Source organism: Corvus moneduloides, chromosome 1 (genome assembly GCF_009650955.1).
Source record: "Corvus moneduloides isolate bCorMon1 chromosome 1, bCorMon1.pri, whole genome shotgun sequence".
Taxonomy (NCBI): domain Eukaryota; kingdom Metazoa; phylum Chordata; class Aves; order Passeriformes; family Corvidae; genus Corvus; species Corvus moneduloides.
This window is the reverse complement of record NC_045476.1, coordinates 141,612,074-141,626,853: the sequence shown is the minus strand read 5'-3', so window position 1 is coordinate 141,626,853 and position 14,780 is coordinate 141,612,074. Positions and strand designations below refer to the sequence as shown.

At 38.5% G+C, this 14,780-nt stretch overlaps 2 protein-coding genes across 4 annotated transcripts in view; both read left to right on the top strand.

Moving 5' to 3' along the window:
- Positions 1-14,780, top strand: part of RAD54B (RAD54 homolog B) — a 67,895-nt gene that overhangs the window by 20,966 nt on the left and 32,149 nt on the right. Inside the window, exon 1 of one of the 3 annotated variants that reach the window (XM_032129435.1) lies at positions 11,912-12,016. The exons of the other annotated variants lie outside the window; for them this stretch is intronic. The gene's annotated coding sequence lies outside the window, so the exon portion shown is untranslated. Of the gene's footprint in view, positions 1-11,911; positions 12,017-14,780 lie in introns of those variants that run through there. 3 annotated transcript variants of the gene reach the window in all.
- Positions 7-6,769, top strand: FSBP (fibrinogen silencer binding protein). Its single transcript, XM_032129445.1, has 2 exons — positions 7-1,053; positions 5,291-6,769. Exons 1-2 carry the CDS (start codon positions 683-685, stop codon positions 5,814-5,816), a joined length of 897 nt encoding a protein of 298 aa, XP_031985336.1. The 5' UTR covers positions 7-682; the 3' UTR covers positions 5,817-6,769.

The following is a 14,780-nucleotide window of genomic DNA, read 5'->3' as shown; positions in this document are numbered from 1 at the left end:
AGCCCCCGTGCCGGTGGCTGTCGCCGGCTGCCAAGTGCGGGAGAAGCCGAGCTTTGCGGCGAAGTCCGAGCGTAACCAGCCGGCTGGGGGAGATGCCGCCCCGCAGTGACTGACAGGAGGACCAGCTCTATGCAAATGGCGCCGGGGGCTCTGCCGGGGCTCTCTCCACACGCGCCGCCGCCTCTCGCCTCCCGCTCCCCGTAACGCGCCCTGCCTCGCACAAAGCAGTTGTTGCTTTTTTCGGGGAGACGTCGTTACACGTAAAATCATCTCCAGCACGGTTTCAGTTTGAGATTGTGTGAGGGAGCTGGGGAGATGTGTCAGAGCTTGTTACTCCAGCTAAATTAGGTAATTTTTAGCTGGGTAACGTGCTAATCTTTAAACCTTTATGTTTTTAAATCCTGCGTATGTCTGGTCTCTTCATACAAAAGTGTATTTTGCTTGTTTCTTCTCGCCTTCTTCAGTCTGAAGCCTTATGTAGGTCAGGCTTGGCTTAAGCAGATTTCCTGAACCTGCGTCAGCTTAAGCTGAAGGAATTTTAATAAACCCTCCCTTGTAGGCGTGGGCCTAAATGAGACTAGCCTAGTTAAGCCTGATCTTTTTCTGTTTGTGAAAAAGAGCTGAGCAGAGCTAGGGACTGCATGGTGGCTCCAGGAACGGCTTCCTTAATTCAAAGATAACAATGGTTGGGAAGGCCAGATCTTCTAATTTTACCTTATCTGAAAAGCTCGATTTGCTAAAACTCGTGAAGCCGTATGTTAAAATTCTCGAGGAACATACCAATAAGCATTCTGTAATAGTGGAAAAAAACAAATGCTGGGATATCATAGCTGATAACTACAATGCCATCGGAGTAGATCGCCCTCCTCGTACTGCACAGGGCCTGCGCACGCTGTACAAGAGGCTCAAAGAATATGCCAAACAGGAGCTATTGCAGCAAAAGGAGACTCACTCAGATTGTAAAAGCAGCATTTCCGAGCCAACCAAGAAAGTTGTGGAGATGATTCCACAGATTTCCAATGTGTGTTTAAGAGACAGGAGCGGTGTTCAAAGGTGAGACAATTCTTTTTATTTTGTTACTGAATGAAAATTATGGCGCCTCCTAGCTACTTTGTAACGCTTTTGCTTGTGCTCAGGCACCTAAAGGAAGTGTTTATCAGAGAAATTCCCAAATGGGAAACAATGACAAAAATAATACTGCTTTTGTTTTATGAGAAGCTTTATGGTGACTTAGCATTGCATTAATTTTTTTCAGCTCTTTCAAAGCTTGTTTCAGAGTCTTTGTCATACTCTGGAAAGTGAGGGTTAAGAGAGAATCAAAGAGAAATAGTAGCTCCAACCTCTACCCCTCCCCTACCTTTTAATAGGCAGATTATTCAAACACTGGCAAAGTGATGGCTATTCTCCTCCATTTAAGGTAATACTGCAGTCATTTTGCAACATATGGAACTGTTACCAGTTTATGTAGGATTTTTAATAAAGTTAGTTCACAGAGCTAAGAAACGTTATTCACTTTTTTTCTCTCATTTACTTTGGTGTTTGCATGTTATGTTTTAGCTAATCCCAACCCTTTAAAGAAAAAAATTGATTCTCCACACTGCAGTGGCTTTGTGAGTGCAAATGTTTTTTTAAATTATACTTTTCTTGCATTGACGGTGGTTCCCTGAAGCTGGAGCAAAGCTAATTGCAGTCTAAACTCCAAGCAGTTCTGTGTTGTACGTGAGGTAGTTTAAATACAGAGAGAAACTGAGAGGTACAGCACTAGAAGTTTTCCTTTTTTTTTGCAAGGTTTCTTTTTTTTTTTACTGCTCAGTAAAGTGAGACACACTGTCTAGATTTGAGCCAGACATAATACAGGCAGGCACTGTGCAGGCTTTCTCCCACAGCTGGCTAATGCCCCTCATATCTGACTTGTAACACTCTGCTGGTTCTGTATTGGTCCTCGAGGGATCAAAAAATGCCTGGGTCAGGTTTTGGTTCCTCCAGATACAAAAACTAAGCTAGGGAGTGGGGGAGGGAAGTCAAATAACTCCCCAGCAACCTTGAGAAAGCTTTGATTTTCCTTATTTTCCCAAGCAGATTAATGGGAAGCGAACTTTCCGTATTTTAATCAGATATACTGATAGTGAGTGCAGCAGCGTAACACTCTAAGAAAAGCTGGCATGCGCACACTTGCTGAATTGGATTCATGGTGCCACTGGTTGAACTGAATGGTAACAATTGTCTAAATCCCAACATGCCAGATGCTCTAAAAATATTCTGTTGTGGGTCCTTTGCGTAAAGAAGTCTAAAGCAACTGGGCTGTGCTGCTGCTCCTGGTGAATGCCCCTGGAGGAACCATTCCAAAGAATTCTCTGGAACAAAATGAGGCTTTTAATTGCGCTAATAAAGGTTGCAGTGTCTTGACTACCAACTTTTGTAAGGAGGGGAAAAAAATAGTGTGAGAACTTTAGTTTGTAGATTGGCTTATAAAAAGCACTGACGCTTTTAGTGAATGATTAAGAGCTAATGATCTCCATAGTTTGTCTCCTGTAATTTAAACATTTTTTGCAGGTTTTTATGGGTCTAGGATCACTGACTTGCTTACTGCTTACCCAAAATGGTTGTTCCTAGGAACAGCCACTACACTGTGGGCTGAAGGAAAAGAATATAATTTAAAAGATTTTTTTTTCCCCTGCCCAAATACATCATTACTTGATAGTTCTCTGAGTTGCATTTTACCCTAACTTTATAAACCCAGTGTTGGGTTTTAACTCACTAGGATGTGACTTAGGTTTTGGAGGAGGGAAATACGGCTTATAACGAGCCCAAATTGTTAATCGCACCTTTAAGCAATTTCTAGCTCGCTGTGATTAAACAAAACCTGGTGAATCATGGGTGCCTGCAGGGTTATAAACACCATGCCCCAATTGTGGTAACTGTTGTTTGTCTTTCTTTCAGTCAAGTTGTCAGAAACAACATTCGTAACCACCATACAGGCAGCTCTTTTGTTTCTCAATTCCTTCTTTCTCTCTTTGCTGTCTAATTGTTTTCCTCTTAAGAGGCTGACTAAGGAAAAAAAAAAAAACAAGCCTCATCAGAGTTACCTGGAGATCTGCTAATTTTTCTAGTTCTGTGTGGATTACACTGAGATGGATTTTTTTTTTCACTGTTTGGAGGCTCTAGTCTATGCTAGACAAAATCTTTCTTCTATTTAACCTCGTTCACTTTCTCTTTCTGCTCTCTCTCCATTTCCTTTTGTCAGAATGACCTGCTTCTCCTGCTGGTTGTTTCCACTTTTCTCAGGCTAGAAGCTGGCCAGGAGCCAGCAAATGAGAAGGAGAGAAGCTTTATTAGAAGCTGTGGTTGTGAAGAGGGGGGAAACCCAGAATTGCACTCAGCACTGGGGAAAACAAGTGAAAATTTGTGTGCAGGATAATGCTTCTGATGCTGAGAGGACTAAAACAATGTGAGAAAGAGGCATATAGGAAAAAGTGAAGCTTTGTCACATGAGGTAGAAGTGAGTAAGGTGATATAATTGATACTTCATAGGCAGCTCAGGTAACAGTCAATAGAACTAAGATTATCTTGGTGTTTTCTTCAGGGGATTAATGAAAGGTCAGTTTTCAATACTTGCTTCAGATGGATGGTGGTTTTTTGAAAAGAATCTTTAGTTTAAATAGTTTTTGTGGTTGACAGGCTTTATTTTTGGAAAATATATTGCTCTGACCCTGATGAGCATTTTTACAACTGAGTATTGAGAAGCTTTCATGCTTTTATTATAGAAAATGCATTTTCATGTTAATGGATGGCAGGCTAGGTCAGGGTCCTTCAGAAATTGCAACTGTGATTGCTTATTTCTTTTAAACCAAGAGTTTAGAAGGCCATGGGACATCCAGAAATTATGATCATGCCACCTTTTCATTAAGGAGTTAGTGCATTTACATGAGAACAGGATGTACAAATTAAATTTCTCTTTGCTTCTGGGAATTTGAACCCACATCTCTTACTAACCAGTCCGGTGTTTTAATAATCAGGTAGTTTCTCAGTGTGTGGCATGTAGGGCTCTGAAGGCATTTTAAGGTGTAGAAAAACTGCATTGCTCACCTGCAAATTTAAGACAGCGACTCAAGTCCTTCAGAGTTGGGGAGCGTCTGTGAATGTTAGGTTAATCATGGATCCACTTGCTGCCTTTGACTGCTAGCAGTAGTCTTTGAAGGGTTCAGAAATGTCTTGAGTCTGCAACTACCAGTTATAGCCTCTGTTTTAGACAGTCCCAGCCATGAGGGTGCACTGACTTGGCTGTCAATCCTAAGTTAATATATTCCTGTTCCCATGTAACTCTATACTGCCTTCCCAGTCATGCTGCAAGTATTCTTTGTAGATCTGTACAGTAATAGATCAAGAAGCTGATCTGGCTTAAAAAAGCATTACCTGAATACAGGAGTGATGTACAGAAGCGTAGGGTTTCAAACACAACTGATGGTAGACAAGTGTCAGGAACAGCTTGAGCCATTATCATCATTAAAGCCAATGCAATGTCAAATCATCATTTGAGATGCTGCTGACTCAGGGATTTACAGAAAGACAAATGAGTCAAGTGGGTGTTGTTCTTTCAAAAAGAAATGTGCAGAACTACAGGCTGTTCTTAATGGAAGCATTTCTGTGTCTTGAAGCTTCAGAAGAAATGCTAAGATCAACGATTCAAAGAGAAGGAGCAAGGATTAGCTTGGTTCCCAAATCTACTGGCAAGGGTTGTCTTTTGGGCTCTGGTTTCTTTTCCCAAGGCTCTTTGTGTAATTTTATTTAGTGATTATTTTACGTTGAAAAAAACCCCAAATACTTGGGTGCGTGAATCAGAAACAGGGAGCACATTAAAACAGGGGGAGATTGATAAGTTTGGGATATGGAAGTGTTTCTGCCATAGTCTACTCCATCTAAATTAATGTCCCTTTAAAATCACCTTTTATATTATATAAACTCTGTCCTCTGTTACTTGCATGACTTGGTGCTGCTGCTTTTTTTATACTTTCATTTGTCTCTGATAGCTCTTCTTGCTTCTTCAGTGTCAGAGGGGCCTACCAGATGAGTTCCCTGTTGGGTGTACTGCCTTTAGAGCAATAAAATCGGAGTAAGACAGGGCTGTGTGTGTGGTGGAAAGAAAGAGAGGCACAAGTGGTGTTTAGATAATGAAATAGAGTCCCAGGCGTAGATAGCAGAGTAGTATTCAAATGAAGCTTTGGTTACTTACAGCTATGCCTTTTAAAATAGTTTTTAATGGATTATTTAAATATGATTTTGTGTGTTCTAGTGCTAGTATCGATAAAGAAACAATTGCTGGTACCAGTTCACCACAGGCAATGTTGGATCACCATCCTGCGACAGTCATGATGGACTTGCAGTCGGAAGAGGATGTCAAACCTCCTCCTTCTTTGATTATAGACTCACAGCAAAATGAGAACTTAGAACAAGAGGAAGAACACCAGCTGGTGCATATTATGGAAAGGTCTCCTTCAACATCAGTGTCTTCAGTTGATATGAGAGTGATGATGTCTCCTTCCCCTGTACCAAGAAGAGATGAGTTTTTTAGGCTTGAGGTTGGAGAACGCTTTAGACCAATGTGTGGTTATGATCCACAGATGTTACAAATGCTGAAAGAAGAGCATCAAATAATATTAGAAAACCAAAGAAAAATTGGTCTTTATGTCCAAGAAAAAAGGGATGGTTTGAAAAGAAAGCAGCAACTGGAAGAAGAACTATTGCGAACAAAAATCAAAGTAGAGAAGCTGAAGGCTATACGACTACGCCGTGATCTGCCAGAATACAGCAATATCTAAATATTTTATTACTTCCGTCATATTCTTTGAAGTGCTTAATAATAAATGCAGAATCGTTTCTTATGTTAATATGGATGGATCAAAATCTGGGCTTGAGACATGAAAGCATATGTTGTTTAAGTACCTTAGAAAAATACCTTGTATGGGTTTGAATGCACCAACTCTTCTGGTCTAAAGTATAATGAAATCCTGTACGTTTAAGTGTTTAGATTGATAAAAATCCAAACTTTAAAAATATTTCCACTTATCTCTAGAGTTGTAATGAGCTAATGGAAATTTAGCTCAGCTCTTGTTAAAAATTTTGATCATATGCATTATTTTTTCAAATAATCACCTTTAATATCTTAATGCAGTTGCAGGTTAAAGAATGCATATAAGAAGGAGAAATAAGAGGCTATGTTTAAATGTTTTACTCAAGTTGTTAAATCTTATGACAGTAGTGACATTTTGCTGATATGTCAGCTTGGAAAACAAAATTACTGGATTGTTATATTTTTTTAATGTTCAGTAGACAGTTGATTAAATGTACATCTTTTTAAAAGTTAATACTTTTTAATTGTTTCCAGTGGAGAAGTGTTTCCATAGGATGTTATCAAAATAGAGACAATGAATGCAACACTTGGTTTTTAAAACTGCATGCATGTGTAATTTGTGTGTACAGTTACCATGATTGTGTATTCAGTTATAGTAATTATACTGGTGATCAACTACATGAATATCTACTTTGCTCATTTGCATGCATAATTACTACGGTGCATGTGCAACCAAGACAGTTGCAGGTGCCTTTGATCAATATTACTATGACTATAAGCTACTGAAATAAAACAGTTTCTGTATGTAAGTAACTTGTGACTTGAAGTCAACAGGAGATTGTGTTATTCTGGGTCCCTTTTATAGATGCTGTTCTGATATTTCGATTCATTTCAAATAAAAAGCCCCAAATGAAAACAAAATTGATTCTTCTGTCTGTCCTGGTAGCAGCTGTTTCCTCTGTAGTAATGATCAACGTTCATAACTGGAAGAAAAATATGTGGAAAATATCAGTCCCAGATGATTAATTTCTTCATAATTCTTAGTCTCCTGCCTGTTGTGAATGGATCCACAACTGCCTTAGACCTCCGTCTCCTTATTCCCTGTAACAATGCTTTCCCCTTCCTCTAACCTTTACAGCAAGAAAAGGAAATGAAGGACAGCATCAAGGAAAAAGAGAGAACAAAGGAAATGTAATTCCTCCAGTGCCTCCCGTCTCAGAGGGCCCCAACAACAGAATGAACAAAAGCAATAGGAAGGAGACTATTTCTTCCTCTCCTGTCACCACTGTTTTCCTGAATTTGCTTCTTTTTCCACTCCCACAAACCTCTGCATGCAAGCATGGGGCACTGGTCTGCATCAGCAGACTCTCAATGAGGTAAGCCTCACACCTCGTTGTTGGTCTTCTGAGTAAATCAGCTACCACGGGGGTAGGTACTTACTGAAAACTGAAGACTGGAAGCATGTGAGTGTAGCTGAGGAGCTAGTGGAGCTTAAAGAACGGTAGTTAAATTTTGTGATATAATAATCTTGACTGTCAGGGCCCAAGGTAACTTTAACAGGTTGCAGGTAGGAAAAGTAAAGGAAGCAAGTCTTTTGTTTACAAACTGAGGGAAAGTATAGAACAGTGAAAACAAGTGTTGGCAATATGGAGTTCCCCAATACTTTTTCAGTTTGTTTCTTGAGAGTACTGTAAGTGTTTTGGGAATCTTTGTGTGTACTGAAAATGATGGTGCCTGGATAAGTGGCCTTTGTTCCTGTACGGTCCTTGGCTTTCTGCTGTGTTTCTTAGTTCAAGGACGTTGATCTGTTTTTGTGTAGCTGGAAATGCTTCAAGGAGATACTTCTTTGAGTTTACAGGAATCAAAATGCTGGCTTTAATAAATAAAGATTTTATTTGTTCTGCTTCTCAGAAATAGGAAACAGCACAAAATTATCTGCCTTTGTCTTGTAATTTGGAAATGAATGATCTTATCTTTTCAGTTAAAAATCAGAATTCTGGTTTCCAGTGGTAAGGAATTAATTTCTATGTCTTATTTCTGTTCTTATGTGTCATGCAAATGAACAAGTTTTTAGTAGTTCAGAAAATAATTCCCATACGGCTCATTGTCTTGCAGTGGTTTTGAATTATAGGTACTCTTAACACTGGCCACCAAAATACTCTAGAGACTTTAGAATGTTTTCTTTTGATGCTAGATGAAGAGGTGACTTCCAGAGTTTCTACTGGCATGGTGTTTTTATTTTGAGGATTAGGACTAGATGAATTTCCAGTCTTGGAAAGCTTATAATAATTTCTGAACTGGCAGGCAAGTTAGTTACAAAAATAGGACTCTGCGTCGAACAAAGTCTCCCTTGTGTTCTTGATGTTGGAAAGGGAAAGAAATAAAATACACTGTCCCCTTATAGTGGGTGTTCCATGTTTCATTGTTCTGACTTTGTGTCACTTGTTAGTGGAAGACTTTTATTCTTGCCTGCAAGCAGCACCTCTAGTTCAGAGGTCACATGCTTCTCATTTGCTGTATTCTCAGTTTTGTTTCTTTTGACTTTTGGGGAGCTTGGGAAAAGGGGAGGCATCTGTTGAGTGTCCATGAAGCTTGCTCCTTTCTTTACTAGTGCGATGGTGTTTATTTCCTTTCACTAGAGAAGTGTTTCCTCCTTCAGTACCATTATATTGCTCTCTCAGTGCACTGTGATGCTGCCTATATATTATACCTCTCTGTGTTGGTGGATTTGCATTTCTTTCTCACTCCACATCTGCTTTACAGTATCAGGTTGTCTTTCTGAGTCAGACTTCTCACTTCTCTGTGCTTGTTCCTGGTTTTTTTCCATGTATTCCTAATGTTGGGTATATGCACCACAGCTGTGGCTGGTCCTTCTGGACCATGAAGTGCTATGAATTTTTACTGTTCCAGCAAATGATACTGTACTAGCATGTGTGAAAGGGATGGTAGGAAGCCCTTCCCTCCTTCACCCTCATTCTTATCCTCTTACTCCCTTCACTACATCTGGCAGTGCCATTCCCTGTCTGCATGTTTATAATGTACAGAGTACAAGCAGAGTAATTTTAGGCAAGGACAAATTTCTACCATATGTTCATGTCCTTCTACTAAGATAACGGCAATAAACAGGCTGTAGGAGTAATTTAATTCCAAACATCTAATGGATTTATGTTTAGTATTAGAATGAAAAACTGTAACTATGATAACTTTGTGGTAATTGTGATGGCATCTTGAGTAATTTCATCAATCCAAGTAATTGTCTAACAATCAGTCTATAATTTCATCTCTGCTACCTAATTATCTTGCTTTTTTTGTTCCTGCTTCACCCTGTTAGCTTTTGACTCCTGTGGAATGCTTGCCTCAGATCAGAATTCTTATCAGGTAAAAGTGGTAAGAGGGAATACTCCAAGACCAGGAGAGATTGCTTGTAGCTAATTGTACTTGTCATACCCCTGTTTTCTAACATCTTCCACCTCACTAGCTTAAATTCATTCTTTTCATTTATGTTTCTACACATTTTCTGACTTGGGATTTCCGCTCCTCCCCCTCCTTACAATGAAAATGCATAAACTTGAGCTTGCATACTGTCTTCTTTGGGCAGACTTGTGCTCACTGGTTTCCAATAGTCAAAGCCATTAAGTTCCTTATAATTAAACGAGAGTTGTTTCTGAGTGGGAGTAAGAAACAAGGAATTGTGATTCCCGGGCTAAGACATTTCCTATGTCTTAAGGGCTTAGGATGCTTCCATGTCAATTTTAACTTCAGTTAAATATTAAAAAGGTTACTCAAGAAGATGATAAAATGTTGTTTTCCTAAGATGTTGATTACTTTTCCATTTTGCATATGAAAATATAAAGAAGCCTCTAAAAAGAACACTTTTAGCATTAAAATGCATTAAATATAGCTTCTCAGTGTGTATTCCTAACAAGTAAGGCTGTTATTCTGTTTTAAATATCTAGGTCTTAAATCATTTAAGAAATCTTACTGTCTGTAGCTTAGATTTGAAAAAAGAAAAAAAAAAAGTGCTCTTTACAGTAGTTAATGTCAGTTAGCAGACTGTATAACACAGGACTAAATGTCAATCATTCTGTGACCTGTGTTTCTGTGTTTTATCTCTGCTAAAACCAAAAGTGTTTGCCTTGGTGTCAACCTGTGTGTAGTGATGGTTGCTCCTAATTGGCACCCAGTTTGTCTGGGTAAAGTTTTCTCCATAATAAAGATACAGTTTCCTGAAGTTCCACTGAATGCTAACTAACAAAATGTGAAATCTTCCTTGTAAAACCTGCAGTTCAGTGGTAAAATTATTGAAAACCTTGCTTTTGATTCATGTACATGGGAAGGTGGGTGAGGGTCAGAGAACCCAAGGAAATCTCAGCCATCTGTAGGCATTGGCATTCCCCACTGCCCCTGCCTTTCTTCCATGCTATGGGATTTTCACACTATTTTATCCTAGTGATTACACAGAATGATTTGTTGGTATGTTCAAATATCTCTTTAGTATAACACCTTGACTCTGTTTGATTCTGAATTACTCACGCAAGAAAAATATCATATAATTTTAATTGAATGCTTAATCAGCAGTTACTCCACATAATTTATGATTTCTATTTGCTCTTTAACAAAACTGTAGACTTGAAAAATGCTACTGATCTTTTGTATTTTACATGTGCAATTATATATTTTTTTTGAAAAGAAGTCATTGTTTCCTGGCAATTTCCTTTTGGCTCTTGATTTTCATTTATAGGTAGGCACAATAATTAGCATAATTTGACATAAATATCATGAAAAGGTAATTCCAGTGGCTTACATTGGATTACATTGCCCATCCAGATTTGGTTGACTTCAGGACCCAGTTTGGTTAAGGCTCAGTCATTTAGTTTACAGTATTCTGTTTGCCATTTGCTTGCTTTGTATGTAGTTGTAAGAGCCTTGTCTGTATTGCTACTGCTGTCTCAAAATTTATGCATTTTCAAAGTTTGGAACTGTCTGCATGCTTGAAATAAGTAAACCAGTTTATAAATGACTGATTTTTAATTTTTTTTTTTTTAACTTTCATTTAACAGAAGCAATTGGACAAAACGTGTATCTAGTTTGGGGATGGGGAGAAGGGATGTTGGACTGCCTGTGGTTAGTTGCTACAGTATTGTTTGTGTCCTGCATTGCATCAGATAAAAACCTGCAGTAGTGCTGAGTTCTATTTGTTATTAATCACTGAAAATGTCATGTGAAAGAAGTAATTTATCGTAACTCAGCAGCAGTTTGCAGGTAAATTTTACATAGGCCACTTGTTGGTACTATTAAGAATACCATTTGTGAAGTCAAAACATTTATGTGTGGTGCGTAACAGAGATACAGGACTAAAACCAGTATGTATGTTACTATTGCCGTTGCCATGTTCTCTATTGTAACATGGCATTTGTTTCGGACTGTGCTGTAAGTCACCCCGCCAAAAAATTGACTTTTAAACTCTGAAGGTTTCACCCAAGTGATGTTTGCATTGCTTTGCATTGTAAGGAGGCTTTGGTAGTCGGTTGCACGTGACAAGATGACCTTAGTAGCATTAACTATCAGTGTGGCCAAGCTACTTTATGCTGTGTTACCTCCTCTTGGGCTGTAATGTCTGTGTTCTATGTATGTGTTTGTGTTTGTTTATGACTCATCTTTTTCCTGTGAAACAAATTGCAGGGAGAATACTCTGTTTAGCATATACTGTATTTTTATCATCTTTCCTTTGTAGTGTTCCAGTTTCCCTGTGCTTTTGAGAAAGTACTTGAAACTTGGCATCAAACTGATCTTTGGCCATTCCTATAAAACCTCACTCAGTTTGGCTTAATTTGTAATTAATTAGCAAACGCAGAAGGTGGTCATTTTCAGAACAAGTTTGTTGCACTTCGGGTATAGTCCACAACAACTGATTCTTAGGAAAGCCTGTCCAGCCTGAGCACACTGCGCTCTTGAGAGTGGATCAGGGAGTTCTCAGCTGTGCACACCCTGAATGGAAGCAAGAAAATGTGTTTGTAGTTTTGCCAGTAAAGGGACAGACAGCCTCAGTGAGGAAGCCACTTTGTTTCGATCCAGAGAGTGGCAGATGGCAGTAAGGATCTCAAGCACAAGTGCCCTTCTTTTGGGGCAATAAGGATTTCAGAGCTGTTGGACTGTCCAGCTGGATAGGTAATGGCCCATCTCTTTTGCAGAAAGACCAGTAATAGCCTGGAAAATATGGCATATAGCTCTGTGATTCAGAGTGCTGCATAGTGTGTGTGCAGAAAAGGACTGAACTAAGTTTGTTTAGGGAATTTAGCCTTTGCTGTTCTAATTATTTCTGCTAGATAAAATCTATTCGTTTCATAATAGTTTTTGTTATGTAATGCTGTGTGCTAATTTGCTTTACTTGAGTTTGGAAAATGCACAATTCCTAAGTGAACTTTGAGATGGCACTGAAGATGTTTTTCAGCAGTGCAGAAGTTAAATATACTTGGAGAGTTTCAGATACTTTAGCTCTGAAGATCCAGTGGGCATCTCTAAAGATTGTTTTCAGATGAAATAGAGATAAATTTAATCTTTTTCTGAATCTCATCCTTCTCTCATGAACGTGCCCATGCATGTATGTTCATGGCACACGTATACCCAACGAGATACACATGGGGCAGTTGGTAAGAAGAGCTGCGCGTGCTGCAGAGGCTTTCCAGTGACACCAAGGGTCAAAGCAGTACTTTGGGAATAGCAAGTAGAGCCGGTCTGCTGATGGAAAGCTGCCACATCTCCATGTCTTCTAGCATTTCCTTATATAAGTGGTCAGCTCAGGACCAAAAATAGGCAGGGTTGACATAAAGTAGGCTCTGTTAAAGGGATCATGAATTTAAGGCTTCCTGCATGGAATCATCTTATTAATTTGCATTGGAATTTCTATGCAATTTAAGTCGTATTGAGTTTTCTTACATCCAGAGCCAGAAAAGGCAGCACAGTTAACACCTCGTACCTCCATAATGATGAATTTCTTCTCTTCCCTCCTTCATCTTCCTGGTTCTATTTTGCTTTCCTAGTAAGAATTACAACTAAAGCTCTAGGTTTTTGTGTTTGGGCCATAAATATTACTTTTCTGGTTGGACTACTGAATGGATTACATTTATGTAAATCAAAGTTATATAACTTGATTTGGAAAGATTACTTTTTCCCTTTCCAAATATTTCGTCAGCCACTCTGCAAGTAATCATTGCTGCATAACACATGAAAATTCTAAAAAATATGACTCATCCTTTGTGTGCCTTTTCCCAGGGTAATGTCATAAATTTTAAACAGTCCTGTTTAAATAATTTAGGATAGGAATATGTTGTATTTCGTGCTTATGTCAGTGGGCATAGGTTTTATTGATTACTTGTATTTTAAGGACTCTTTACTATAATCCAGGGAAATCAAAGATGGCCATTAACAAACACAAACAGGACATTGAAAGTGTTTTCCTTCCAATATGTATTAAAACAGATGTTAATATGAAGGATATGTAATCTTAAGAAATTCCTTTCTGCCTGCTTGCTTTTTGTTACAGATCTAGGTCTTTGCATTTTAGAAACAGAGATTTGGTACAGTACAGAAATAGTTTATTTTTCTAAAAAATAGATGATGAAGTAATAAGAAATGCTTAAGAGAATACCAAACCACGTATTTTCAAAGTAGCACATATGGGTTTAGCTGAGTACCTTCCATTTACATTTAAACACAAAAGGATGAACACTTAACATCTCTGCAAACTGCTTCAAAAAATGATTGCTTTTTGAGAAGACTACAATTAGCCTGTGATTGTGTAATAGTCTATTAACTATTTTTTAGTAATTTGGGTTTTTTGGTAATTTAAATATTTGGAATCTTTTCATATCACATATACACTATAATTTATGGCAATAACATTCAATATTTACAGAACCCAAGAATAAATTTTGCTTTTGGGTATCACTTCTGCATTTATTTTTTGAAGTAAAACCCCCTTTACTTGACAAATTAATCAAAACAACTTTTAGTGTGGATGACAACATTAAGAGTGTAGTAAACAGTCGATTTGGATGGCATTTGAGTGGTTCCAATGTTTTACCGAGCTGATCTGGCTCACTGCACCAAATGATGCCTGCAGCTTTTCAGAATTCTCAATGATGCTGCTTTTTCCTTTGATAATAGGACTTGCACATCTATTTCTGTGGACCTGATAGAAGCTTTCAGCTTAGTTCATTAAATTTTTACAGTGAAAGCTGGAGTCAGTTGGATTTTTAGACAGCTGAGAGTTTTAGGAAGAATAGTTTTCTGCCATGGAGCTGTAATTTTGAAAGTATGTGCTCTCCGTCCTCCCTCCTCTACAGCTGATACCCTTAAGAGGTAAATGTTTCATTAAATGGTGATGGGAGGATTGTTCCTACTTGTTCGAATTAAATACATCTACCAGCTCTGTTATTGTATACAGAACCTTCCTATTTGAAAATAAAGGTTACTTACTCAAGTATTCAAAAACTCACAAATAGCACAACCTGAACCCAGTTTTCACATTCTGTTGGGTACAGTCATTAAGTACATAATTAAGGGTTGTATTTCTGTAGGCTCCCTTGCCAGTTCACAGAATGGACTGTGTCGACTCAGTGAGTCACTATTCAGTATTTTCTTTCCACCTCTTTGTTCAGTTATAGAGCTACGCCTTGTTCTCAGCACATTTTTCAAACTATTTTGAATTAATTAGCTAATTTTTTTCCTCTGGTGCTCATTGTGATAATATCTGAGTGCCTCCAAGATGTAATTATATTTCACAACATCCTTGTGAGACAAAAAGTTGGTGTAATCTCCACTTTCTAGGAGACAAAGCGCGAGTTGAGGCACAGAGAGAGTAACACCAAAAAGCCCCACTTTTATGGAAGGTGCAGACTGAATCATTGAGGACTGCATTGTCTCAGTGCTT

What these genes read in the sequence shown, in the direction of transcription:
- FSBP (XM_032129445.1), top strand. Translation starts at nt 683, where the DNA reads ATGGTTGGGAAGGCCAGATCTTCTAATTTTACCTTATCTGAAAAGCTC. An exon ending in GACAGGAGCGGTGTTCAAAG is followed by an intron (nt 1,054 to 5,290) that starts GTGAGACAATTC and finishes TGTGTGTTCTAG; the next exon opens with TGCTAGTATCGATAAAGAAA.